The following is a 21,597-nucleotide window of genomic DNA, read 5'->3' as shown; positions in this document are numbered from 1 at the left end:
TTTACACGACAATCTCTGGTTTGCGATTTACAGCAAGCCCAACGCCTTGGCCTCAATATCGACGATTTCAGGAATAAGCTCCTTCAGGCTAGGCCGGTGAGGAGACCATCCGAGCAGCTTCCTGCCTCTGTAAGAGTGGCCACGGGAGTTGCTGCCCCAGGCATAGAGACCGAACTGGTTCAATTCCTTCACCTGGTCGTCGGAGATAGACTCCACGTCAGGAGACGAGATCAGCTTCTTCTCATAAGCGACCTTGGCCACCTCCCGCGAGATGTCTCCCCAGACGAAGGTGCCATTCTCAGCCAGGTAGTAACCCTTGTCGTTCCAGGTGGCATTGCCGCCACCCGCAGCAGCAGCGTCTCCCAACAGCCGGTACAGGTCGCTCAGGTCTTGCACGTGGATCTGGTGCCAGATGTTCTTGCCCTCGTTCACCAAGAAGCCCTTCTTCCGCTTCAAGACAGCAGATGCCAGCCAGTAAGCCTGCACACTCTTCTGGTTGCCGGGACCACGGCCAGGGCCGTAGATTGTAGGCGGGCAGATGATAGCAATCTTGACGCTGTTGGGGTCGCGCTTGCCAGCGCCAATGACAATCTCATCGACATTGCGATGAAGAGAGTCAGAAGGCAGGTTGAGGAGCTCATCCACGCCATCCCAGTCGTCGTGCTCCTTTTCGCGGTACCGACCCCAGGTGTTGGCACGGAAGTCCTCGACTGTTAGGATACCGGTTCCAGAGGTGTGAATCCACCACAAGGGGCGCTCCGGGGTGTGGTGGGTAGCACCCTTGGCGATGGCCTCAGCAGACGCAACGTGGTCGCAGTCGGCAGTGTCTGACCCAAGCAAGTTAGTTCGTAATTTGGGAGAAGGGCTGCACGGAGGGGGACGTACGGAAAACAATGTCGGCTTTCTTGACCTCCTCCTCGATGATATCCGCGGAATCTAGGTCTCCCAACACGACGCGAACCTTGGGATATTCGCTGGAGAGCTTCTCTGCCTTCTCCTTGCTGCGAACCAACACCGCGTATTCCCAGTCAGGATGTGCCTGGTGGACATTGTAAAAGACGTCTCCACCAATGTAACCGGTGGCGCCAGTACTGTGGAAGGCAATCAGCTGGTCAGAGGCTATTATGCGTAAGGAAGAGAGTGGGAAGACCTACACGAAAGCCTTGATGGGAGCCATGTTGTGCTTCAGTAAAAGAAGGTTGTGCTTTTGATTGTGTTCTGTGCTGGTGGTATGATGCGAGTTTCTTCTCGTTTGTTGAATGAAGACAGTGAAAGGAAGATCGAGAGATCGTGAGGACGGGGAGGGGGAGGATTACTTTATATCATGAGTAGGTGGGGGGGAGTGGAGGGGAAATACAGCAGACAGACAGACGGACTGACAAAATTTACCCCAATTACAGCTTAAGCTCCGCGGGCAGTGCGGAAGTCTATGGAGTTCCGATGCTTGGAAATCAAGAGTGGATGAGGTTTGAGGTCAGAGTTAGTTACTACGTACAGCGCAATCAGCGCAATCAGCGCCTCAGCAAGAGTGGGGGTGGGAATGGGGTGGGAAGAACTCAAAAGAACGTCCCTGGGCCCATTGTTCCATTGTACATAGTATTGAGTGCTTGCTCTGGGGCGCGACCACCTTCTCGACCAACTTGAGCTGTGTGACAGCAGCTCATCTTCCAGTTTCCACTGCCAATCCTACTGTCAGGAGACCATGAGGGAGATTTGCCCCTCTCCTGAATGACGTTGTAGCCGATGCAAAGGCGGGGCTGATTGACGTGACTTTGACAGGGGAAAGAAAACAACAATCGTTGCCAACTCAATGGGTTCAATGCGCCACAGCAGAATAACTGATTGAAAATTTACACAGAAATCACAGAAACATGAAAGGGGGGGGGGGAACAATAGTTGCATACTCAAATCATCATACAAACATGCTGCGACAGAGGACAGGAACAGAAGAAAATCATGGTCAAAGGGGAATCTCGCATACAAATATGCCCATAATTTACAATGAGTTACTAAAAGGTACTCGTGGCTAGGCGACTCGCCGCATTGCGCGCGTCCAACCGGTCCTCGTCGTCCTCCTCAGCGATCGAACTCACCCCGCTGGCCGAGCGCAATCGACCCTTGGCACTTCCACTGCCATTCGTTTCTTCGTCGTCATCCAGGGGAGGTGCAACAAAGCTGCCGCTCATGCTACGTCCAAGACTATCGCTGCGACGAGGGATTCCGCTCCATGCGTCGCCCTTGGGGCCTTGGCTCGAGCCTAAATTCGATCGTCGGGCAGCAGGATGAGATTCACGGCCCAGACGACTTAGTCCTCCAGAGGCATCAATTGCCCGAATATCGGGTCGAACACTCTCGAGGGTGGCCAGGGTGCGGCGCTCCGACTCAATTTGACGTAGAGTATACTCGCGCAAGCTAGCGAGCAGGTCACTGGATGTTCGCTCAAACCAGCGCTGTTTCTCCAGCAGCAGATTCGACGTGACGCGCTGAGTCCTCTTGGTCAAGAAGTCCTCGTGGCTCTGCGCCTCATCCAACGCGTTGATAGCCTCATCAACTTTGTCGGGGCGCACAGAGGAGCTGACCTTGAGCCGGTCGGCGGCAGCACGTTTGCTGCGAGTAGCTTGTTGAGCTTGAATCAACTCTCGCAGCAGGATATGACGGTTCGTAAGAGTTTCTTTGACAATAAAGGCGTCCGAGGAATGGTAGCTAAGGGGATCTCCAAGGGTGGTAGCTTCCGCGGTCGCCTGAACAGCATGGAAATCTCCGACCGTCTGAATGATCTTTCCCAGCTTTCGATAAGCGTTGGCTAGTCCCGGGTGCGTCTCCTGCACGTGCATCTGGCCCAGCTTGACGCCGAAGTCGGATTCAGCAAGACCCAAGCCTGCACATCAATTAGCACTGGGCATTCTTCAGTATTGCGTATCCTTGAAACATACCTCTACGACCCTTAACCACGCGATCAACCTTGTGGCTGGCATCCATAGCACCCAGATAGAACATTTTGACAGTAGGTCGGGCATTCTGTAGTTCCGGGGTGTCGTCCGGAGGGGGTGCGAATTGCTTCAAGACCTTCCTCCGGACACCGGTGGCGGGTTGCTTCATGCGCACCACAGGACTGTAGCCAAAATCGCTCTCCACAAACAGGATCACTTCGTCGTCGTGAATTAATACCTCATTGCTCAGAACCACATTCAGCCACCGCTGCATCGAGGCTTTAACCCGATTTTCATCTTCTTCGGTTCCGGCCCCGGCCGGAGTCAATGGGGATGGTACGGCGGGTACGAAGGTCTCGGGGTTGGCGGAGATAAGGTGATCGGCGAGCTTCACAAACTCGCTATGGGTGCGTCGAACATCACGGTATTGGGTGGTTCTAAATTTGGGGACATTGGTCTAGAAGTTGTGGTCAGCATGCGCAGGTGGAACGGAACCAAGGACCAACTCACGTGGACGTCGAAGCGCAGGATAGGATCCTTCTTGCCAGTTCGCTCTAGCCCAGTAATCTTCGCCTGTATTCTATAAGCCGGGGCAGGGGGCCTGGCATTCTGTCTGGGTCCGGTTTGGTAACGAGCCGGGATCTGAGATCGGGGGTGCTGAGCCTGGGGCTGTTGCTGTTGGGCACCATGCGACGGTTGCTCTCCAGCATTGGGACCACCAAGGTGGGTGTTTTGCAGTTCGCCAGACAAGTTGTTCTGGGAGCCGAATCCATCTTCTCTGGCGCCCGACCCGTCGGCAGGCTGCGGCTCCCTATCGGCGCCGTAGGGGGAATGCTCTTGCGGGGGTAATGGAGACGAGGGGATATCGCTCGTCGCAGCAAAAGTAGTTTGCGTTGGTCGGGGCGAGGCCCAGGGCGAGGTGCCTGCAGGATGGTCGGGATCGTGCGAGATGGCGGAGTAGTCCATCGTGGCTGTCTGAGGGGAGGGGAGGAATTGATGCGACAACGTCTACACCGCGCTGTGAGCCAGGCAGACATCAATCAGCATCAGACTATACTATGGAATGTGAACCTGCGATTGACTAATGCAACATACCAGTAAAGACTCCAGGGGTACTGGAGAGAGTTTGGGGGGATAACAGGAGTTGGAGAGGGCAATTGTGTCAGATAGATGTGGGGGGGAAGAAGGGGACAACGGAGGAAGCGATGGGGGAGTAATTGATTGATTGAGGATGTGACGGTACGTAACTAGTCGGCCTGATCAACCAGGCATCAACGGGTCACTGGATCCGCTCCGAGCTTCAATACTTTAACTTATCCATTATTTCCTTTTACTTCTTGATCGATTAATTGCTTTGACCTCTACATTGTCCTCCTTCTTAGCCATTGTTGGTCCAAAACAGCTCAGACTGAGCACCTTGCTTGGCCCTATCTACAGAGTCATGGTTTAATAGTCTATAACTCCACTCAGATTGACAAGCGCTCTGTGGGCAAGCACCGTCCCTGATGGTTGCAGCACTTCTGTTGCGCGCCTCTCACCCGGCGGCGCGGCCAATTGCTCTACAACAGGGGCAAGCATTGACCAGTCGCTTGGGAAACCATGTGATGCAATGCACCCGGAAATCATGTTTTCCTCAGCTCCAGAAATTCTCAAGCTCTGCCTTGCGAAGGCAAGAGGATAATCTTGACCGAACGAGAAATATCGGTATCATTGCCCACATCGATGCGGGCAAGACCACGACCACAGAGCGCATGCTCTACTACAGTGGCTTCACCCGAAGAATTGGAGACGTGGATGAGGGCTCCACGGTGACCGACTTTCTGCCCGCTGAGCGGGCGCGTGGAATCACCATTCAGTCTGCGGCTATCACTTTCCATTGGCCACCCCAAACAGCAGCCGGGGAGGCGAACCAGTCGGACCTGCAAGTCCCTCGCTCTGCTCATTCACACATTGTAAATCTGATTGACACGCCAGGGCATGCCGACTTCACATTCGAAGTTCTGCGCTCCCTGCGCATCTTGGACGGCGCAGTGTGTATCCTCGATGGTGTGGCCGGTGTTGAGGCTCAAACGGAGAAGGTCTGGCACCAAGCCAGCACCTACCGCATTCCCAGGATTGTCTACATCAACAAGCTAGATCGAGATGGCGCAGCGTTCGGCCGGACGGTCCGGGAGGTCGCATCCCGGCTGGCAGGGTGGCCGGCTGTCTGTCAGATTCCGTGGTTCGAAGGCGGGGACGGTCGTTTTGTCGGTGTGGCTGATGTGATCAATCTTCAAGGTCTCCGGTGGGAGGACGGAGATGGCAAATCAGTCAAGATGCTCAACCTGCAGCAGTTGGAGGCCGAGGAGGCTCGGCTGGCTCAGGAACTCAAACGGGCAAGGACTGCTCTCGTCGAGCTGCTCAGTGAGTACGATGAGCTCATGGTTGAGCAATTCTTCGAGCACGATGAAGATCACCTTGCTGTGCCTGCCAACGAGATCCTGCAAAGCTTGCGTCGATGCCTTCTCCAGGAGCAGGGCAGGAAGATCATCCCCGTGTTCGCCGGCGCCAGTTTCCGCAATGTCGGTGTTCAACCTCTCCTCGACGCCGTCGTGAATCTCCTGCCCAGTCCGGTCGAGACCCCGGATCCCGAAGTCAGCATTGGGGGCGTCACGGGCGGCCTGCGACGCTTGCTGTCCGGCGACCTCATCGTGGAACAGAAGGTGGCGGCCTCCTCAGCCAAGGCCCAGGCGAAGAAGAAGAAGTCGGTCGTGCAGACCGAATCCCGGAACGCCATCGAGAAGCTCCAAGGCTGTGCCCTAGCCTTCAAGGTGGTCAACGACGCCAAGCGCGGAGTGCTGGTCTACGTGCGTGTCTACTCGGGACGACTCGATCGCAGCTGCGCGCTGTACAACACCAACCTGAAGGTCACCGAGCGGGCTCCCCGCCTGCTGAAGATGTACGCCAACGACGCCGTCGAGGTCGACTCCATCCCCGAGGGCCACATCGGCGTGGTCGTGGGACTCAAACACGCCCGGACGGGCGACACGCTGGTCTCCTACGCCACCAACCGACAGACACCCCCGGAACCGCTCGACACTCTTCAACTCCGACCCATCAAGGTTCCTCCGCCCGTGTTCTTCGCCAGCGTCGAGCCCCACAGCCTCAGCGAGGAGAAGCGCATCCACGAGTCCCTCGCCATGCTCCTCCGCGAGGACCCGAGCCTGCACGTCACGGTCGACGAAGACAGCGGCCAGACGCTCCTCAGCGGCATGGGCGAGCTGCACCTAGAGATCGCGCGGGACCGGCTGATCAACGAGCTCAAAGCCAAAGCCACCGTGGGCCGCATCGAGATCGGCTACCGGGAGTGTCCCACCGGCGACACCGAGCCCGTCACCAAGATCTTCGACAAGGAAGTCGCCGGCCGCAAGGGCAAAGCCGGATGCACCGCATCAGTCTCCGCTTTCGACCCGGACCTGGACGGCCTGCCCCCCACCGACGCGGACACCCTCTTACTCGAAACCCAGGACGGCAACCAGATCATCATCCAGGCCCCCGGCCTCCAGATCACGCGCAACCGGAAGGGCATCGAGGAGAGCGCGATCCTGCCCGTCGGGCTCGACGTGGCCACGCTCCGCACCTCGCTGCTGAACGGCTGCATCGCCGCCCTAGCCCGGGGCCCGCAGTTCTCGTTCCCCATGCACAACACCCGCGTGCACCTCACGCTGGACGCGGCCTCGCACCTCTTCGGCACCGAGAGCACCCCGTCGGCCGTCGCCTCGGCCGCGCGCCTAGCCACCACCACCGCCCTCCGCTCCCTCCTCACCAATCCCGGTACTGGCACCGCGCTGATGGAACCCGTGATGAACGTGATCATCAGCATCGATGAAGCCAGCCTCGGCGCCGTCGTGCACGACATCTCCTCCGCGCGGGGCGGCCACATCATCTCCCTGGACGAGGACATACCGCTCCCATCCACGGACGCCGCATCCTCCACCTCATCCACCACATCAGCACCAAACATAATCCCCTATGAAGACCTCCCGCCCATCGACCCCAGCAAAGTCTACGCCCCGCCCGACCCCTTCGAAACCCCGACCATCGCTCACCTCGGCACAAGCGCCAGCTCCTCTTCAGCCGCCGCTGCCCTACCGGATACCGCTAACCGGCCCCGCACCATCACCGCCAAGGTACCCCTCAAGGAGATGGTGGGCTACCTCAAGCACCTCCGCAGTCTGAGTGCCGGGCGCGGCACGTTCGTCATGAGCGTCGATCGGTTCGAGAAGATGAGTGGCCCGCGTCAGAAGGCGGTGGTGTCCGAGTTGAGGGGTGGGTACTAGCTACCTAGTATTTCTTCCCTCTACCCCTGCAAGGGGTATATGCGTCGTGGCCCTGTAGAAAAGAAAACAGACATGTATTATAATTGCCGCAAGTTAAAGGGCAGGGTAGATGTCCTACGCATAGAAGCCTTGTTTTCCTTTGAATAGCTGAAACGACTTTGCTTTCGAGATCACATACATGGACGGACAAATTCCTTTAGATCTCCAGAACGAGTGAATTACCGGTATTCATGAAACAGAACACAAGAATAGACCTTTTTTCCCTTGAGATTAAATCAAGTCGAAGCAAGTCTCCAAATTAAGGTATCATCAATCCACCATTAGAGAGCCAATAGTGACATTTAGGAAAACAACACAACACACAACATGGTATTTGTGAAACATGGCATCTCATCTCATTACTGGGGGCATTAAAAAAAAGGAAAAACAATTTCATAATAGCAGCCAATACGACTGAGCAGAGTTGGCAAGAGAATCATTCCATCACAGTCTCCAAAAACTCCAGCAACGTCGGATCCAAACTAAACGGCCGGATCGCCTGCTCCTCCACGTCCGGCTCCGAGTAAGTGAAGTCCGCGCCCCACCACGGCGTCTCCCGCAAGGGGTCCGAGTAAGCCGACTCCGATTGCTGGGCGCCGCCGCGCTGGGCGTAGTAGTGCTCCAGACTGCCGTTGTCGGTGCGGCCGGCCAAGGTGGCAATCCGGGGGATCCCGTTCAGATCGAAGCCGTGGATGGTGGCGATGCGGTGCAGGAGGTGCTCGCAGGTGATGAACGCCCGGCGGGAGCTGGGGCTCCGGCTGGCGATCGCGTGGAGCCAGCGCAGGCATTTTTTCGCCCGCTCAAGGACCTCCTCGGGCTCCTCGGCCGTACCCACAGATCCTTGACCTTCCTCGGTCATAGTCCCCTTCTGCACATCCACGGGGCCCACGCATAGCTGAATCAGCAGGATGACGATGGCTTGCATGATATAGTGCAGGATGGCCCACCAGGGTGTCATTTCGCACAGCCACTCCATGTTAGGGGGGTCGGGGAGGATGGCAGTCAAGTCCATGGCAGACTGGAGGCAGACCAGGGCCGTGGCATCGGCAAATGGAGAGCGCGGGTACCTGGTTTGAGTGCCCTTCTTCATATCAGGACGGGTGAGGCAAGGTCGGTTCAGGATAATCTGAGAACTGTAGAAAGCGAGAGCCAAGGCAATCCGTTCCGGGCACGGCGCTGTCAGGTTCAGCCGGCCGTTGCTGTCAGAAAACTGGAAGCAAGGCTGAAGGCTAGCCAGCCAGTCTCTCAACATTTGTTGAAAATGGGTGATTTTGTCACTGGCACATTTCGGCAAGCCAAAGGACGAATGAAGACTATAGACCGCGTTGACGGCGGCATGGCTGATCACAGCAAGGTCGGCCACGTAGAAGAAATAGAGGGAACGATTAGGCTCGACGGCTTGGAGCGCCTGATTTCTATCGTCAATCTGGAATTTGGGGGTGTGAATGGTAAAGATAAACGTTCGCTCCCGCAAAGCAGGATCGGAAAGAAATTTTGCGGCTTGAGGACCATGGAACTGTGCTTCGTCGAAGGGGATGGGAGCCGGGATACTGAAGGACCGCCATTCAATGCATGGGGTACGGCCTGTCATCACGGAGAGGAGTTGCTCCAGAATGAAAAGCGACCACCAAAGACGAAGGCGGGACTCCCTTGATGTAGCGTCTACATTGAGACCAACCCCACGGAGGTTGAGCCCCAATGCTATCGCACAGCGGGCAGCACGTCCAGCCATATGCCATGCTCTGGTCAAGTCAGTTTCCCGTCCGTTCACATCATAGAGGCCCGCAACAAAGGAAGGAGGAACACACCTGTTCACCTGAGCGGAAGCGAGATGGTAGATGGAATAAAGCACCCAGATCTGGACCTGCTGAAGATCCGCATGCTCCCCAAGCAGGCTTGAATCGGCATTAAGAGCTATGGCGCGAGACAGAAAAGTACGATCATCGATGGCATCGGTCCAGTCCTTCTCAGATAGCTGCATATACTTGGCGCCAATGGCATAGACCAAGTTCAGGATTGTAAGCCACTTTCTGCGCGGGGGTTCCGACTTGGTGAAAGCCTGTTGACATTGTGATAAGAAGAGGATCCTGTTCAGCAGCGGGAACGACGGGTCGACTCTCGCAATGTAGATGCTGATGAGTTGGTCGCTGCATGCTCGGGTTGGGAGAGCTTGCGGGTCCCCGGGAGTCAGGTTTGAGAAACTGAAGTGGTCGAGATGATAACTAAGCGAAGTCATATCATCTTTGGGCAGGCTCTCCTGCTGTGGCTGCGGGCTCTCGGACGAGTAGCTAAGTTTGCCGACTTCTTCAGTGAGCTTCTGCAACCAGGCGATTTCCGAGCCCCTGCCAATATAGCCGGTCGCCCTGCTGCGCTCGTCCCGGTTGATGTCTTCATTCAAGGTCGCAAAATCGTGAAGAGAGCCTGCCGACGAGGAAGCTGTGGTCGATTGCGAGGCGGCTATGTCTTTGTCTTGTTCTTTGGAAGAGGTTGGAATGTCCTTCTGTTCCACCGAGCTCGGACTTTCACTGCGCAGGAAGCCGCCTTTGATCATCGATGAGAGCCGGTCAAGTTCGGCAGTGTCTTTATTATCCGAGGCCACGACCATCTGGCCCAAAAGCTCGTACGCGGTGCGCAGTTCTCGCTCAGCCTGCCTCAGAGCCAGTTTCCTCCGCCTGTCGAGCTCCTCGGCAAAGACACATTGCGATCCGGCTTGGATGCATTTCTCGCATGGCTGGGTGCCTTGACACTGTTTTTCAAAAGTAATTCAGAACTTGTAAGGTCGCAGATTGTAAAGACGCAGGGATGCTGGGAGGCTGTGGTGACGCACTTTAGTCTTTCGTTTCTTGCAGGCTTCACAAGCATTGGAGCGTTTCTTGATGCGCGGAAGATCGGGCTGGCTGGATCGCGAGGAGAGGATGTTATAGGCGGGAGCAAGGGTTTTAAGATCTCCAGGCCGACCTGTCTGCATGATTGGTGAAAGGGGTGATAGAGTTGGATGCTGATGCTGTCATAGTAAGGTACTCGGTTGTTCAGACCCTGTTGGTGGGGGGAGAAGGCCGGGGTGGAGATGGGAGATTGAAGGCCGGAAAGAGATGAGATGACGTGAGACCTCGAGAGAGAGTTCGAAGCTCTGCAGTGCCAGGTGCAGTGGTAAATGTAAGTACCTATAAGAGATACTAGAAATACTCAAAGAAATACTCGACAATGAGAGGCTGGATGTTTTTGCCTGCGTCTGGTTCCTTGCTTGGTGGGTCGCCGATTCGCCGCCGCCTGCCCCGCCCCCGCTTTTTGTCAAGCTGTAAGCAATACATAGTATGTACTGAGTAAGTTACTGTATGCTTGTGCTTCTCAGATTTGATCCAATCGATGGTATGTACCAAGTCTCGCGCTTTTTTTCTTGGACGGAAGAAAAGTCCGATTATGCATATCAACCTGGTTCCTGGTGGTACTCAGTGAAAGCTAAACAAGGAATATATATATACATATATGTATAATGTATAATGTATAATGTATAATGTATAATGTGTAAATGGTGCCAAGAAAGAACTAAACGAGTACTATGTACATCAATAGTACTCCCTCCACTCCCTTCACTCCCTTCACTCCCTCCACTATCCAAGCTCACCAATTGTCATCCCATCCACTATTATCCTCGAGGCTTTTTCTCCCCGTGCCCGTCCCAGACGCACCAGAGGAGGCAGAAGTAGTCGCTGTGGATCCAGCACCCGCAGCAGCAGCAGCAGCACCACCACCACCACCACCACCACCAGGCTTCATCGCAGCCGTGCCAATCGCACTCGATCTTGATGCATTCCGGCGATGACTATCCTGTTCTCCCAATGCGGAGAACGAGTCCCAAAAGTCCTTTCTTTCCGGCTCGGCTCCAGTCCGGCACCACCACCACCACCACCAGGCTTCATCGCAGCCGTGCCAATCGCACTCGATCTTGATGCATTCCGGCGATGACTATCCTGTTCTCCCAATGCGGAGAACGAGTCCCAAAAGTCCTTTCTTTCCGGCTCGGCTCCAGTCCGGCCCCGTTCCCGACGGGCAGCTGCCGCCGCCGCCGCCTCATCCTGCCCTTCCACAAAACGGTGAAAGTGACCTGCTGCGCCACGGGCCCCAGTTTGTAGGTTTTGACCTAGTTGGGAGGCCTGCAGACGAGCCTGCGCTGCGAAATCCGACTCCGCTATCTGTAGTTGCCACTCAGAGGTCAGCCCTATCTTACCACCATAATTCACCAGTACATACCGTCTTGGCCGTTGGCTGGATATAGCTATCATTCACCGTCTTCGCCCCCTTCCCCACCGTTGTTGTGAACCATCCGAATCCTTTCGTCAACGCTGCCATGGGGTCTTTCTGAAAATCATCGAACCCAGGCAGGGCCCCAGAGCCTCCCGTGCGCTCGGGTCCCGCCGCTTCGGCGGGCGGCATCCCGCCTCCAAAACCCGTGAACTTGCCGCCTTGCGATGGCGGCAGGGACTCACTCCGGGTGGCATTTGCCGATCCCAATTTGGCGAAATATGCCTCGTTGCGCTCCTTCTTGGTCGCGCCGGCACCCCCGTCGACGAGTCCGTCATGGGACGCGGGGGTGCCACCGCGTGCCAGAGGGGTGCTCGACCGTGACGACAATTCCAGCTGCTTCTTCGGTTGTTGTGGTGGTTGAGTCGTCTGGCCTGGCACATACTCCCTCCCCTCAATCTTGGCAGATAGCCTCTCCTTCCATTCCTCTCCGACTTCGCCCTCGTAACGCTCTTTGATCGTGGAGTCTTCGAAGGTGCGGCCCTCGGATTGAGTGATAACGTGAGCGTCAAAGAAGGATTTCCAGGGCTCATTACCACCCTGTTCCATGCGCATGATCTCCGCGGTCTTGAAGGCGTCCATGGTGATGGAGCGTACGAAGGAGATGTGCACTCCTAGGCCGCGGTGGGTACCGGCGCAGTTAAGGCAGATGAAGGTCCCAAACTTGGGCGATGCCTGGTTAAGGCAAGCGGGTTAGCATGTGGAAGCATCTCTAGCCGAGCAGGGCGTGATGTCGAAGGAGTGTGGGAATGGGGTGGTGTGGTGACGTAGGAAGATGGATGTGCAGCAAGGGGCAGGCAGTCATTAACCCACCCATTGGGGCGAGGGAGCGCCGCAATCGCAACATTTGTCGTTTCCGTTGGTTTTGGAGATGTGGAGAAGCTGATGATAGAGACCGGTCAATAATGTGTCAAGACGTAATAGGGTGACGACGATTGAATACAGTTGAGGGAGGAGAAGGACGGGGACATCGAGGGGTAAGGGAGGGAGGGAGGTGGTGATAGTAGCAGTAACAACAAGCAAGCAAGTGGCTCGCTCACCTTGGCCCTCGTCTCCGGATCAACCTCCCACATGCGAGACATGGCAGCTCAGGAACTCACTGATCAAGAAACAGACCAAACACTGAAGGGGTTGCGGGACAGAAGAGCGATTGATTTGCCTTCCGCTGCTTTGTTTGTCGTGGTGGAAGAAAGAAGTGGTGGTTTCAGGCCAAGTGCAGCCGCGACAGGCGGGCAGCGAGCGGGAGCCGATCGGCGGCGCTGCCTCTGTTGTTGCCGCGGGCTGCGGTTGCTGCTTTTCACCCTGTCCAACCCACCCACCACAAGATCTATCATTTACTCAGTAGCTCACTCAAATGCATGCATCTCGTCGTGTGAGAATTCTACCGTGCTTGGTGGGGTCGATGTCATACATATTCACGACCAATTTACTCAACTACAACAAACAAACAGAGACACCAGATCATCATTACAAGGCCAGCCTTGCGGCTAATCATCACTTCGATAAATGGGGGCTAAGATACAGGAGCACAAGAGCAAGATTCGTGAACAAAAGCCAGGTTCTTCCGTCACCACCACACATTACGGGGTTTTCGTCTCCCGCCTCACCGCACGGAGCCTTTTCGGGAATCCGTATATAGCAAGACATAAGATAGGTTATTGGAAAGAAAAGTTGAAAAAAATAACCACTCCTCCGGCGCAGACCAACTCAATCAGGATGAAATCGTCCACAACTTTTTCAGTAGAACGTTTTCGGTGGCTGTCTTGTCATCTATCCAACCCCCGACTGGAAAAATGACAACACTGGCCGCCTGACGAACGACCACGACTAGATACCGCCTCCAGATGACGGCTCCCGACTCTGTCGTCACCTCGATCCCTCCCTGATTATTCCATCAGGGATCACTCGTTCAGGTGAGGAACGAACTTGTCCTTTACTCAGCAGCAGCAGCAGCCGCCGGAGCAGCATTCTCCTGAGCTGGAGCCTCGGTGGCCTCGGTGGCCTCCTCGGTCTTCTCAGTCTTCTCAGTCACCGGGACGGCATCATCTTCCTTGCCAGGGCTATCGATGGCAACCTTGACAGCAATCTCGCGGCCCTCAATTTCCTTGCCGTTCATCTCGTTCACGGCCTTCTCCTGGAGCTCTTCGGAACCGAGGGTGACGAAGCCAAAGCCACGACCCTTGCGGCGCTCGTTGCGAGCCTGGAGCTTCTTGATCATGAAGCGGGGGATGGGGCGGAGGGCGATCTTGGCGGAAACGGGCTGGTAGTCGGCGAAGATCTCCTTGAGCTATTAGAGGGTTAGTCATGCGCAGTGCTAGTATACGTCGACTAGATCATACCTTGTCCTCGCTCAGGTCATAGGGAAGGTTGGCAACCATAACCTTAGTCTTGGAAGGGATTCCATCCTCAGGAGGGCCACGCTGCTTCTGAGCACGAGGAGCACGGGGCTTGCCGGTCTGCTTGCCAGCCTCAGGAGCGGCAACGGTCTCGTTCTGGTTGGTGACCTCAGTCAAGGGGGCGACCTGACCAGGGACGTTGATGGGCTCGGTAGGGGCCTGCTCAGCTTGGGCTGGGGGCTGGAAACCGAGAGCAAGTATTAGCCTAGAGAGTACTGCAAAATCACGACAAGCTGCAGATAGAGCCTACCGAGCGTCCTCCACGGGGCAGGCGGCCACCACGACCGCGGCCACGGCCACGGCCACGGGCACGACCACCAGATCTCTTGCGACCTTCAGCACCGCTGGCGCCCTCACCGCCACTTGCGGCACCCTCAGCCTTGGCCTCGGCAGGCTCAGGCTTGCGGGCGAGCTGCACGGAGACCTTGCGCTGAAGGATCTCCTTTCCAGACAGCTCCTCAATAGCAGCGGTCGCCTCGTGAGCGGTGGCCAAGTCCACGAAGGCATAGCCAACGGGACGGTTGGTACGGGGGTTCACAGGAATGGAGACGCTCTCACTAGGTGATGACAGTTGATTAGTCTTGCGGTAAACTAGAGACCATTTATCCGTAGAGACGGGTCAGGCAGAAGGTGGTAACAGAAGCGTCCAAGGCAAAGTGTCCACTAAAGGGGCTACAAATTCGAAGACGACCACTGCCAAAGCGAAACCCAAAGTGCGCACGGGGAATCATATTATTTTTGATTGTGCGCGGTCACCCCCAGTTACTCGTGGGCCGTGGATTGGACGCCGCTCAGACCAAGGGAAGGAAGAGGCCAGGTGGACGGAAGCGCGAGCAACAGGGAAGGAGCAGCACTTACATCTTGTAGTTCTGGAAGAACTCCTTGAGCTCCCCCTCAGTGGTCGCATAAGCGAGGTTCCCAATGTACAACCGACGTCCTTCATCGGCACTGGCGGCGGCCGCGTCCGTAGACTGGGCAGGAGCAGGAGCAGTGCCGTTGGTAGTAGCCTCCGGGGCGGTGGCGGCGGGGGTAGCGGCGACGTTGTCGGTGGTGTTTTCAACGGCAGTAGACATCTTGAAGGCTGAGGACACACAAAAGGTCGAGATAGGTGATTGAGGTGGTAAGGTGGGGGGAGGTTTGCGCGCGCGGATTGACTTGACCGGGGGATGTGTGTAGCTGTGTGTCGGGATGCAACAAAGGACTCAGAAGAGCTTGAAGCTGCCTTGTGCTTGAGGATTGGAAGTGGGAATTAACTTGAAGAGGGGGGCGAAGATGGAAAAGAGAAGAAGGAGGAAGGAAAAGGGTAGCTTGGTGCCCTAGATATGAAAGTTGACGGGAAGAGGGGGGGGAAGTGAAATTGAGTTGCAGTGGAAGAGGAAGAAGATTTGTCTTGAGGAAGGATGAGGTCGACTGGGGGGGGGGGGGGGAGGGCGGCGAGACAAGGAGAAGGTGAGAGAAAAGGGCAGGCGACGAGGGAGGTGGCGGAACTAAACCCAAGGAGGTAATAAGCTGCCTTAAAATGCCTGAAGATGTCTTTGATGCCTGAAGGGACTAAGAGACTAAACCCGAAATAGACGCCCGACGTGGACTTTCCGGTCGGGCGGTCTAGGCGGTGGACGGTCTGACATCACTGCTACCCAGTAACTACCGTACCGTACCCTCTTGCTTGACTCACTTTCTCATTATCAACCTTCAGGCAGGAACAATCCTCCTTCCCTCTGATCAAGGATGCTCTCCTCCTCTCCTCCTCTCCTACTAGCCTCCTATCCTCCTATATTCTACGTGTTATTCTTCTATATCGACAGGTGGATAACTGAGACTTTCTTTGCAATATCTGACTCCTTCCTTCCCCCTCCCACCTATTCAATGATTCTTTCCATTAGTCAGAAGCGTCCCCCCTCTCGATCGCTCCACTACCTCACCTGTCCCACTGTGACTTTCCCGCTGCCCTGCTTTCCCGTGGTGGAGTCTCGCTCTATCGCGAACCTTCCTCGCATTGCGCATTACCCCTCAGTACCCCTCCTCCTCCGATCTCGCCAATTGCTTAGTATGACTGTCACTTGAGACAGCTTCGCATTGATGGATGCATTTCAGGAGCTGAATGCACGAATTAACTGGACTAAGATACCATTAAGCTCTCGGGACCAGCCCGGAGGATCCTCGCTGCAATCAACCAATAGCCAAGCACAGTTTTAGACTATTGGGGGAGCCGCCAATTCGCCTGATGAGGCTGTATTGACAGACTCAGCAGATATGCCGTAGTTGTGTCACGACGTATTTGCTAGATCAACCTCTGAACCATTCATTCGCTCTTGCAGACCCTGCTCGCTGAAGACAGCCGTGTCTATTGCATCTTCCGCAAATGGTGACAGTCTTCTGCGAGCATTGCGTGTGGCATGCTTTTTGCTGGTTGTCTCGCGTCGTTGCTCACTGGGTGTACGCTTAGTCCCAGGTGAGCGATTTTCCTGTCCCTCCTCAACGGCCACAGGCAATGTACTGCTGTTCCCGTCTCTATCTCCGTATGGACGAACGACGGGATCTGGAAGCGATGTCGTTGATGTGCTGCCAGCCCCAACAGCAACAGCGCCCATGAAGTCCTCCGGCCCCTGCTGAGACGGGTACTTCTCAGAGGAAGGGTCGATCTTTCGACGCCTCGAGCTACGTATGCCATCATCTTTGGATGAGGTTGGCATGGTTGGGACGGTTGCATGAGTGTCTTCGCTCATGTCGCTTGACTTATCGTGTTGACGCTTCACGCCTGTGGTGGTAGCCTGCTGGCCTGCTGGCGAGCTCGACTTGATAGCAGACGTGTCACGAGGTAGGCTTTCAGAGTCTTCGCTGGTGCTCGTAGGCTTTCCCTCCGCGACATCCTTGGCAGATTGCAAAGGTACATCGGATAACAAGGGCGGGGAACCAGGCGGAGAGGGGGCAGTGCTAGCAGATGGCCTCAATCGTGACCGCTTCTTTGCTTTCCCAGAGGTAGTCAGCAAGACTTGCTCAAAATGAGCGCTCCACATAGCTATCATGTACTGCCCGTGTTGTGCAATGCTCATATTGCGATCTCTATGCTGTGTGAAGGTGGGATCCGAGAGAGGCGCGAGGACTAGGGCACTCATCGCCCCCGCGAGATGGCTCGGGCTGCAACCATGATAAGCTGCGAATTCCTCGTATGGAAATGTAACTGCAATCTTGGTGGCCATGTCGGCAAAGAACTGGTCAGTGTACGGCGAATAGGTGTCTTCAACGCGGTCAGTTGGACTCAAAGGAGCCTGCGCTGTCTTGGAGATAGTTTTCTTGATCTTTCCTGCCATATTAGTGACGCTGATCAAAGCAGAATTGAAGCAGAATCCGAAGTCGAGTTAGAAACAACTATGGCTGAATGTATATGGCTGGGGAAGAATGGCCACCGCGAAGTCTTGCGACTTTAATTGCTAAGTTAGTGCTTACGCAGGAAGGGGAGAAATCGAGACAGACCAAAGGATACAGATTGAGATGCCATCACGATGGTTAGGAGGAAGAGGGGGTTATTAACACATGGCTGCACAGTGTTGATTTGAGAGTGTCATTGTCTGGGACATTCACAGGGAAACATGCAGAGGTTGGAAGACTGAATGGTTGAATGGTTGAATGAATGAATTAATGAACAAATAAATGAATAAATGAATGAATGAATGAATGATCTGACTTGCATCTTGCATCTTGCATCTTGCAGCTTGGGAATAAATTGTATACGAACAACGAACGGCTTAGGAATTGGTTTGTGCCACCACCCGTGGTCTGGGCTGGGTCCAATAATAATGGATAAATTAAGCTTTGGTCCCTTCCAACACCTGAAGGTCTTTCGGTCGTCTTCCTGCTTTTCCTCTTCCTTATTCTCTCTTTTTCGCCTCCCCTCATCCCCTCATCCCCTTCATGCCTAGTGAATCTTCTTTAGTCACTGTCTTTTAGACCTCATCCCATCAGGTCTCTGTTGGCCTGCAATGGATTCTATTGAGCCTGTCTGTGGTGCCTCTAACTCTCCTGAACCCGACCACCTCCGACCGACGTCATACCCGGCACGTCCACGGGCGCCTTCGCTGCGCTCTCGACGGCCCTCGATTAGACTCCAGCGCCTCCCCTCCTTTGACAGCTCTGGTGTACAATCTCAACGCAATGCACAGACTCCCAATCGACCTTTAGCCTCCCAAGTCGATCTTACCCCATCCAGGCCCGATGCGAACGATGAAGATGATGATGATGCCTGGCAGGGAAACCGTCGCCGCAGCAGCTCCGAGCCCCGACCGGGACGATGGTCGACTGCCCCCAACCCGGTTCTTCTCACTCGGTTCGCGACAGGAGATCAGATGCACACTCTTCACGAAGAAGCCTCTCCACAGAGTCCCGGAGTAGCTGCTGATTCCCTACCACCGTTGCCACAGCAGAATCCCGAATCACTGCAAATTCCACGACGGGGGAGCCGCGGTTTCATGCGCTGGTCGGGTGGGGTGCCCGCAAACCGCTTTACCAGGAATCGCGCGTCAACCGTGAGTGGGAGTGCACCGGCTCAGACGGCGGACTTAGGCGACGAATATCGGTCTCATATTGTGGATGTCTTGGATGTGATCGGTAAGTCGCCGTTGTCGCACAACTCAACCCCGCAGGGCCCCACTGATATCAGTATCCCGCAGATCCCGAAGTGTCGGCACTTTCCACCCTCACCAACGTCCAGAACTCATTATTCGTTCCTAATCTGGGGCCTTTCTTGAACCGTAATCAGACCTATACCCTTTCACCACCGCCTGCACCTCTGAGGAACCTTGAATCGTCGACCAGTGATGAGGGCGAAGATGAGGGCTACGAAAAGGGCCAGGAGCCCGCCGTCCGTCCTTCCATCGAGCACACCCTCACTTCTGTGGTTGACGAAGGCGGCGGGCCTCGATTTGCTGTCCTGCCCGAAGGTAGCGATCTTGCCGGGTGGTCTCCCGAGGAGATTGAAGAACTGAACGACCATGTCCGGCACATGTTGCACTCGCGGAGGTCCAAGTTCAAGCGTGCCATGAAAGGTTTTGGGAAATATGTCTCTAAGCGTATGTCTGGCCATTGCTACGGAACGAGCGGGTCACTAACGCATTAATCTCTCAGCGCTGGGATTCTTGGTCACATTATACGCCACGTTGATTACGCTTTTCGGTCTGGCGTGGGTGTTGTTCTTGATCGGTGTGTATCCCGTCCCGTTCCGCTCCAAACATGCTGATAGATCACCAAGGTTGGATCAACGTCGGAGGCCGGCAGTCGTATCTCATCAACGTCATCGACAATGTTCTTGTGGCCCTGTTTGCCGTCATGGGTGATGGTTTGGCTCCGTTTCGCGCCATCGACACATATCACATGATCTTCATCGCACGTTATACCTTCCTGACATGGAAGATCCGTCGAAAGCGCCGACTTCCCGATCTCAAGAACAAGAACGATTTGCCTTCACGCCGAGAGGAGGACGTGGACGTTGAATTCGGCGACACTCCAAAGGAGGAAGAACACGAGTTCAGCGTGCTTGGACCGGCGCAGCAGGCCAAACTGATCCACCACCAAACCAAGCTTGCCAATTCGCACACTTTCTACAAACCGCACGAAACTTTCACCCACCATGCCTTTCCGCTGCGCATGCTCATTGCTATTGTGGTCCTGCTAGACTGTCACTCGCTGTTCCAGATTGCTTTAGGTGCCTGCACTTGGGGCATCAGCTACCACGTGCGCCCATTTGCGTTGACCACTGTCATCCTCTGCTGCTCGATCTGTTGCAATATCTCCGGTGGGGTCCTGATCATGATCGGAGATCGGAGGACACGCAAGAAGGACGTGGTCGAGCGCCTCTTCCGACAGGAGCTTACGCAAGAAGCGATGAAGAAGATGCGAAAGAAGAGACGCAAGGAGGAACAGAGCAAACCCGAGCATCAATCACCCTTGACTCGTTCCCATTCCACCTCGTCGCGGGCCGAAGACACGGAACCTTTCCCGACGGTGTCTTGATCTGCGCTGTCCGACTACAATATGATAATTGCTCTCCCCGCGAGGGATAATGCACGCTATCTCTACGAAGCCACGACATTCCCAGACCTATACTCCGCTGGACAACTACGAATAATCAACCTAACCCAACGGCACGTCGTCCGTTTTAATCGTTCCACAGGAACTTACTCACTTCAGCGACCCTGAAAATCCACAACAATGGTATGCTAAAAATACACGGCGTCCTAGATGAGTCGTGGCTTTTTACTAAGAGCTCGCTGCTTGCTTTTCTGCTATTTGCTTGTCAATATCTTGATTTTGATGATATCACTTTGGTCGCTCAACGCATATATATATCTATATCCCGTTTGCTGTTTCAAAACTAGCTTATTTTGATTTACTCGTCTTAGGCATTTGATACCAAGAGCATGTTACTTTTCTTCTTCCTCTATTGTTTTCTGTTGCTTTCTTCCAGTGGATGTAGAATTCGGCATAGGAACTGAGGTCATGAATCCTGGACCCAAACAGCCCTTTCCTTCGCTGATGAAGCGCAACCACCATTAAGCCTTACAGTTCCATCCCACGCAAACAACCGAACCCACAACAAAGACGTCAGCCAGAACCCAAACACAAAACAAAGAGGGCACAACCAGCCCCAAGACAGAGAAGCACCGCGGAACTACCCGCCCGCCATGTAGAGCCACCACACCCGAACTATAGAATCTTGATACAACTGAAAGCTCTTGTGCACCAGGGTGCTGTATCAAGCAAACACCCGTCCAAGCTTCACCGTCAACAACCCCCACAAGAAGTAATGCTCCCAACCCGACCCAACCCAAACCCAGCAACAGACAAGTTCCTCCTTCATGCACATGCCCCATCCCCATCCCCATCCCCTACAACGCACTAACTAAAACAACAACACAAAAGAACCAAGCCGCCCCCCCCCCCATCCCCCGCAAAGCACCGCCACCAGCAAAGAAAGTACCGGACCTCCCCATCATCCACAAAGACAACAAGACGCAGCTCAACAACCTTAGACGCTCCGAAACCCAAACGCACCCAAAAGACCGATCCAAGCATTAGCGCGAGCTAACCCCAGACAACGCCAACAAAGCCCTTACAAAAAAAAGAGGCTCCCATCCTGGACGGACGGATATATAAACCCAACCAACTCACTAAGGCATTAGCTTTCTCAGCCTCCTTGCTACGCACACCCAACTCAACCCTTCCCTTCCCATCCCAAACCGACGAACATCACCAGCTAACTAACCCCACAAACCAAACCACCACCCGGCCCCGAATCAACAGGCTCGACCCAAAGCTACTGGGTACAGCAGCTCGCCCCAAAATGTGCGAGCAAGTCTACAGTCACTACGCCGGGTGCAATCACCTGTACCGGACGGACATCCAGTGGTGCGCGGCGGCCAAGAGGCGGCCGGCGCCGCAGCGCGAGCCGTGCCAGCCCGCCAAGGATCTGCCCATGGTGCTGTCCAAGTGGGAGCGGGACAACGTGGGGCTGTGTGACCAGTGTCTGGATCTGAAGCTGTACGGGGTGCATAATGCGCGGACGACGCGGATGGGGTGGTACTGATTTTGTCCCTAGTCCCCTAGAACAGTGTGGGA

General features: G+C 55.1%; 8 protein-coding genes across 8 annotated transcripts; 2 read left to right on the top strand and 6 right to left on the bottom strand.

Annotated features, from left to right (window-relative positions):
- Nucleotides 1-27: 27 nt before the first annotated feature.
- BO95DRAFT_365539 (putative nucleoside-diphosphate-sugar epimerase) lies at nt 28-1,177 on the bottom strand (the record flags this gene model as incomplete). Its single annotated transcript, XM_025582701.1, has 3 exons — nt 28-827; nt 886-1,091; nt 1,155-1,177. 3 exons carry the CDS (start codon nt 1,175-1,177, stop codon nt 28-30), a joined length of 1,029 nt encoding a protein of 342 aa, XP_025441220.1.
- A 649-nt stretch (nt 1,178-1,826) lies between these two features.
- BO95DRAFT_168226 (retromer subunit VPS17) lies at nt 1,827-4,133 on the bottom strand. Its single transcript, XM_025580779.1, has 4 exons — nt 4,026-4,133; nt 3,441-3,948; nt 2,934-3,387; nt 1,827-2,878 (listed from the first exon to the last, which is right to left on the bottom strand). Exons 2-4 carry the CDS (start codon nt 3,894-3,896, stop codon nt 2,010-2,012), a joined length of 1,779 nt encoding a protein of 592 aa, XP_025441219.1. The 5' UTR covers nt 3,897-3,948; nt 4,026-4,133; the 3' UTR covers nt 1,827-2,009.
- Nucleotides 4,134-4,290: 157 nt separating this feature from the next.
- BO95DRAFT_443886 (mitochondrial elongation factor MEF2) lies at nt 4,291-7,418 on the top strand. The gene has a single exon (XM_025586754.1). It carries the CDS (start codon nt 4,535-4,537, stop codon nt 7,247-7,249), a length of 2,715 nt encoding a protein of 904 aa, XP_025441218.1. The 5' UTR covers nt 4,291-4,534; the 3' UTR covers nt 7,250-7,418.
- Nucleotides 7,413-10,218, bottom strand: BO95DRAFT_443885 (fungal specific transcription factor domain-containing protein). The gene is made up of 2 exons (XM_025586753.1): nt 9,097-10,218; nt 7,413-9,030 (listed from the first exon to the last, which is right to left on the bottom strand). Exons 1-2 carry the CDS (start codon nt 9,891-9,893, stop codon nt 7,725-7,727), a joined length of 2,103 nt encoding a protein of 700 aa, XP_025441217.1. The 5' UTR covers nt 9,894-10,218; the 3' UTR covers nt 7,413-7,724.
- A 565-nt stretch (nt 10,219-10,783) lies between these two features.
- BO95DRAFT_391450 (GTPase-activating protein GCS1) lies at nt 10,784-12,684 on the bottom strand. Its single transcript, XM_025583626.1, has 5 exons — nt 12,631-12,684; nt 12,404-12,472; nt 11,540-12,265; nt 11,296-11,481; nt 10,784-11,152 (listed from the first exon to the last, which is right to left on the bottom strand). Exons 1-5 carry the CDS (start codon nt 12,670-12,672, stop codon nt 10,910-10,912), a joined length of 1,266 nt encoding a protein of 421 aa, XP_025441216.1. The 5' UTR covers nt 12,673-12,684; the 3' UTR covers nt 10,784-10,909.
- A 368-nt stretch (nt 12,685-13,052) lies between these two features.
- BO95DRAFT_515307 (RNA recognition motif domain-containing protein) lies at nt 13,053-15,398 on the bottom strand. Its single transcript, XM_025591740.1, has 4 exons — nt 14,845-15,398; nt 14,237-14,543; nt 13,930-14,166; nt 13,053-13,877 (listed from the first exon to the last, which is right to left on the bottom strand). Exons 1-4 carry the CDS (start codon nt 15,057-15,059, stop codon nt 13,524-13,526), a joined length of 1,113 nt encoding a protein of 370 aa, XP_025441215.1. The 5' UTR covers nt 15,060-15,398; the 3' UTR covers nt 13,053-13,523.
- Nucleotides 15,399-16,151: 753 nt separating this feature from the next.
- On the bottom strand, nt 16,152-17,422 carry BO95DRAFT_168079 (uncharacterized protein). Its single transcript, XM_025580778.1, has one exon. It carries the CDS (start codon nt 17,295-17,297, stop codon nt 16,254-16,256), a length of 1,044 nt encoding a protein of 347 aa, XP_025441214.1. The 5' UTR covers nt 17,298-17,422; the 3' UTR covers nt 16,152-16,253.
- A 417-nt stretch (nt 17,423-17,839) lies between these two features.
- Nucleotides 17,840-20,444, top strand: BO95DRAFT_443880 (DUF2985 domain-containing protein). The gene is made up of 4 exons (XM_025586752.1): nt 17,840-18,591; nt 18,654-19,052; nt 19,108-19,182; nt 19,232-20,444. The coding sequence occupies exons 1-4, from the start codon at nt 17,967-17,969 to the stop codon at nt 19,990-19,992; spliced, it is 1,860 nt and encodes a 619-aa protein (XP_025441213.1). The 5' UTR covers nt 17,840-17,966; the 3' UTR covers nt 19,993-20,444.
- The last annotated feature ends 1,153 nt before the right edge of the window (nt 20,445-21,597 follow it).

This window comes from Aspergillus brunneoviolaceus, assembly GCF_003184695.1.
Source record: "Aspergillus brunneoviolaceus CBS 621.78 unplaced genomic scaffold BO95scaffold_42, whole genome shotgun sequence".
NCBI lineage: Eukaryota > Fungi > Ascomycota > Eurotiomycetes > Eurotiales > Aspergillaceae > Aspergillus > Aspergillus brunneoviolaceus.
The sequence above is the reverse complement of the archived record's forward strand: the minus strand, read 5'-3'. Positions and strand labels throughout refer to the sequence as shown.

Coding starts and splice junctions, on each gene's coding strand:
- BO95DRAFT_443886 (XM_025586754.1), top strand. CDS start 4,535: ATGCAATGCACCCGGAAATCATGTTTTCCTCAGCTCCAGAAATTCTCA.
- BO95DRAFT_168079 (XM_025580778.1), bottom strand. CDS start 17,297: ATGGCAGGAAAGATCAAGAAAACTATCTCCAAGACAGCGCAGGCTCCT.
- BO95DRAFT_515307 (XM_025591740.1), bottom strand. CDS start 15,059: ATGTCTACTGCCGTTGAAAACACCACCGACAACGTCGCCGCTACCCCC. Junction 14,167..14,236: donor TGCCCCGTGGAGGACGCTCG/GTAGGCTCTATC, acceptor CTCGGTTTCCAG/CCCCCAGCCCAAGCTGAGCA. Junction 13,878..13,929: donor ATGACCTGAGCGAGGACAAG/GTATGATCTAGT, acceptor ACCCTCTAATAG/CTCAAGGAGATCTTCGCCGA.
- BO95DRAFT_443885 (XM_025586753.1), bottom strand. CDS start 9,893: ATGGTCGTGGCCTCGGATAATAAAGACACTGCCGAACTTGACCGGCTC. Junction 9,031..9,096: donor GCTTCCGCTCAGGTGAACAG/GTGTGTTCCTCC, acceptor TGACTTGACCAG/AGCATGGCATATGGCTGGAC.
- BO95DRAFT_443880 (XM_025586752.1), top strand. CDS start 17,967: ATGGATTCTATTGAGCCTGTCTGTGGTGCCTCTAACTCTCCTGAACCC. Junction 19,053..19,107: donor TGGGAAATATGTCTCTAAGC/GTATGTCTGGCC, acceptor TTAATCTCTCAG/CGCTGGGATTCTTGGTCACA. Junction 19,183..19,231: donor GTGGGTGTTGTTCTTGATCG/GTGTGTATCCCG, acceptor TAGATCACCAAG/GTTGGATCAACGTCGGAGGC.
- BO95DRAFT_168226 (XM_025580779.1), bottom strand. CDS start 3,896: ATGGACTACTCCGCCATCTCGCACGATCCCGACCATCCTGCAGGCACC. Junction 3,388..3,440: donor TCCTGCGCTTCGACGTCCAC/GTGAGTTGGTCC, acceptor CACAACTTCTAG/ACCAATGTCCCCAAATTTAG. Junction 2,879..2,933: donor CGTGGTTAAGGGTCGTAGAG/GTATGTTTCAAG, acceptor ATTGATGTGCAG/GCTTGGGTCTTGCTGAATCC.
- BO95DRAFT_391450 (XM_025583626.1), bottom strand. CDS start 12,672: ATGTCTCGCATGTGGGAGGTTGATCCGGAGACGAGGGCCAAG. Junction 12,266..12,403: donor GCGCTCCCTCGCCCCAATGG/GTGGGTTAATGA, acceptor TGCCTTAACCAG/GCATCGCCCAAGTTTGGGAC. Junction 11,153..11,295: donor GAGCCGAGCCGGAAAGAAAG/GACTTTTGGGAC, acceptor CCGGAAAGAAAG/GACTTTTGGGACTCGTTCTC.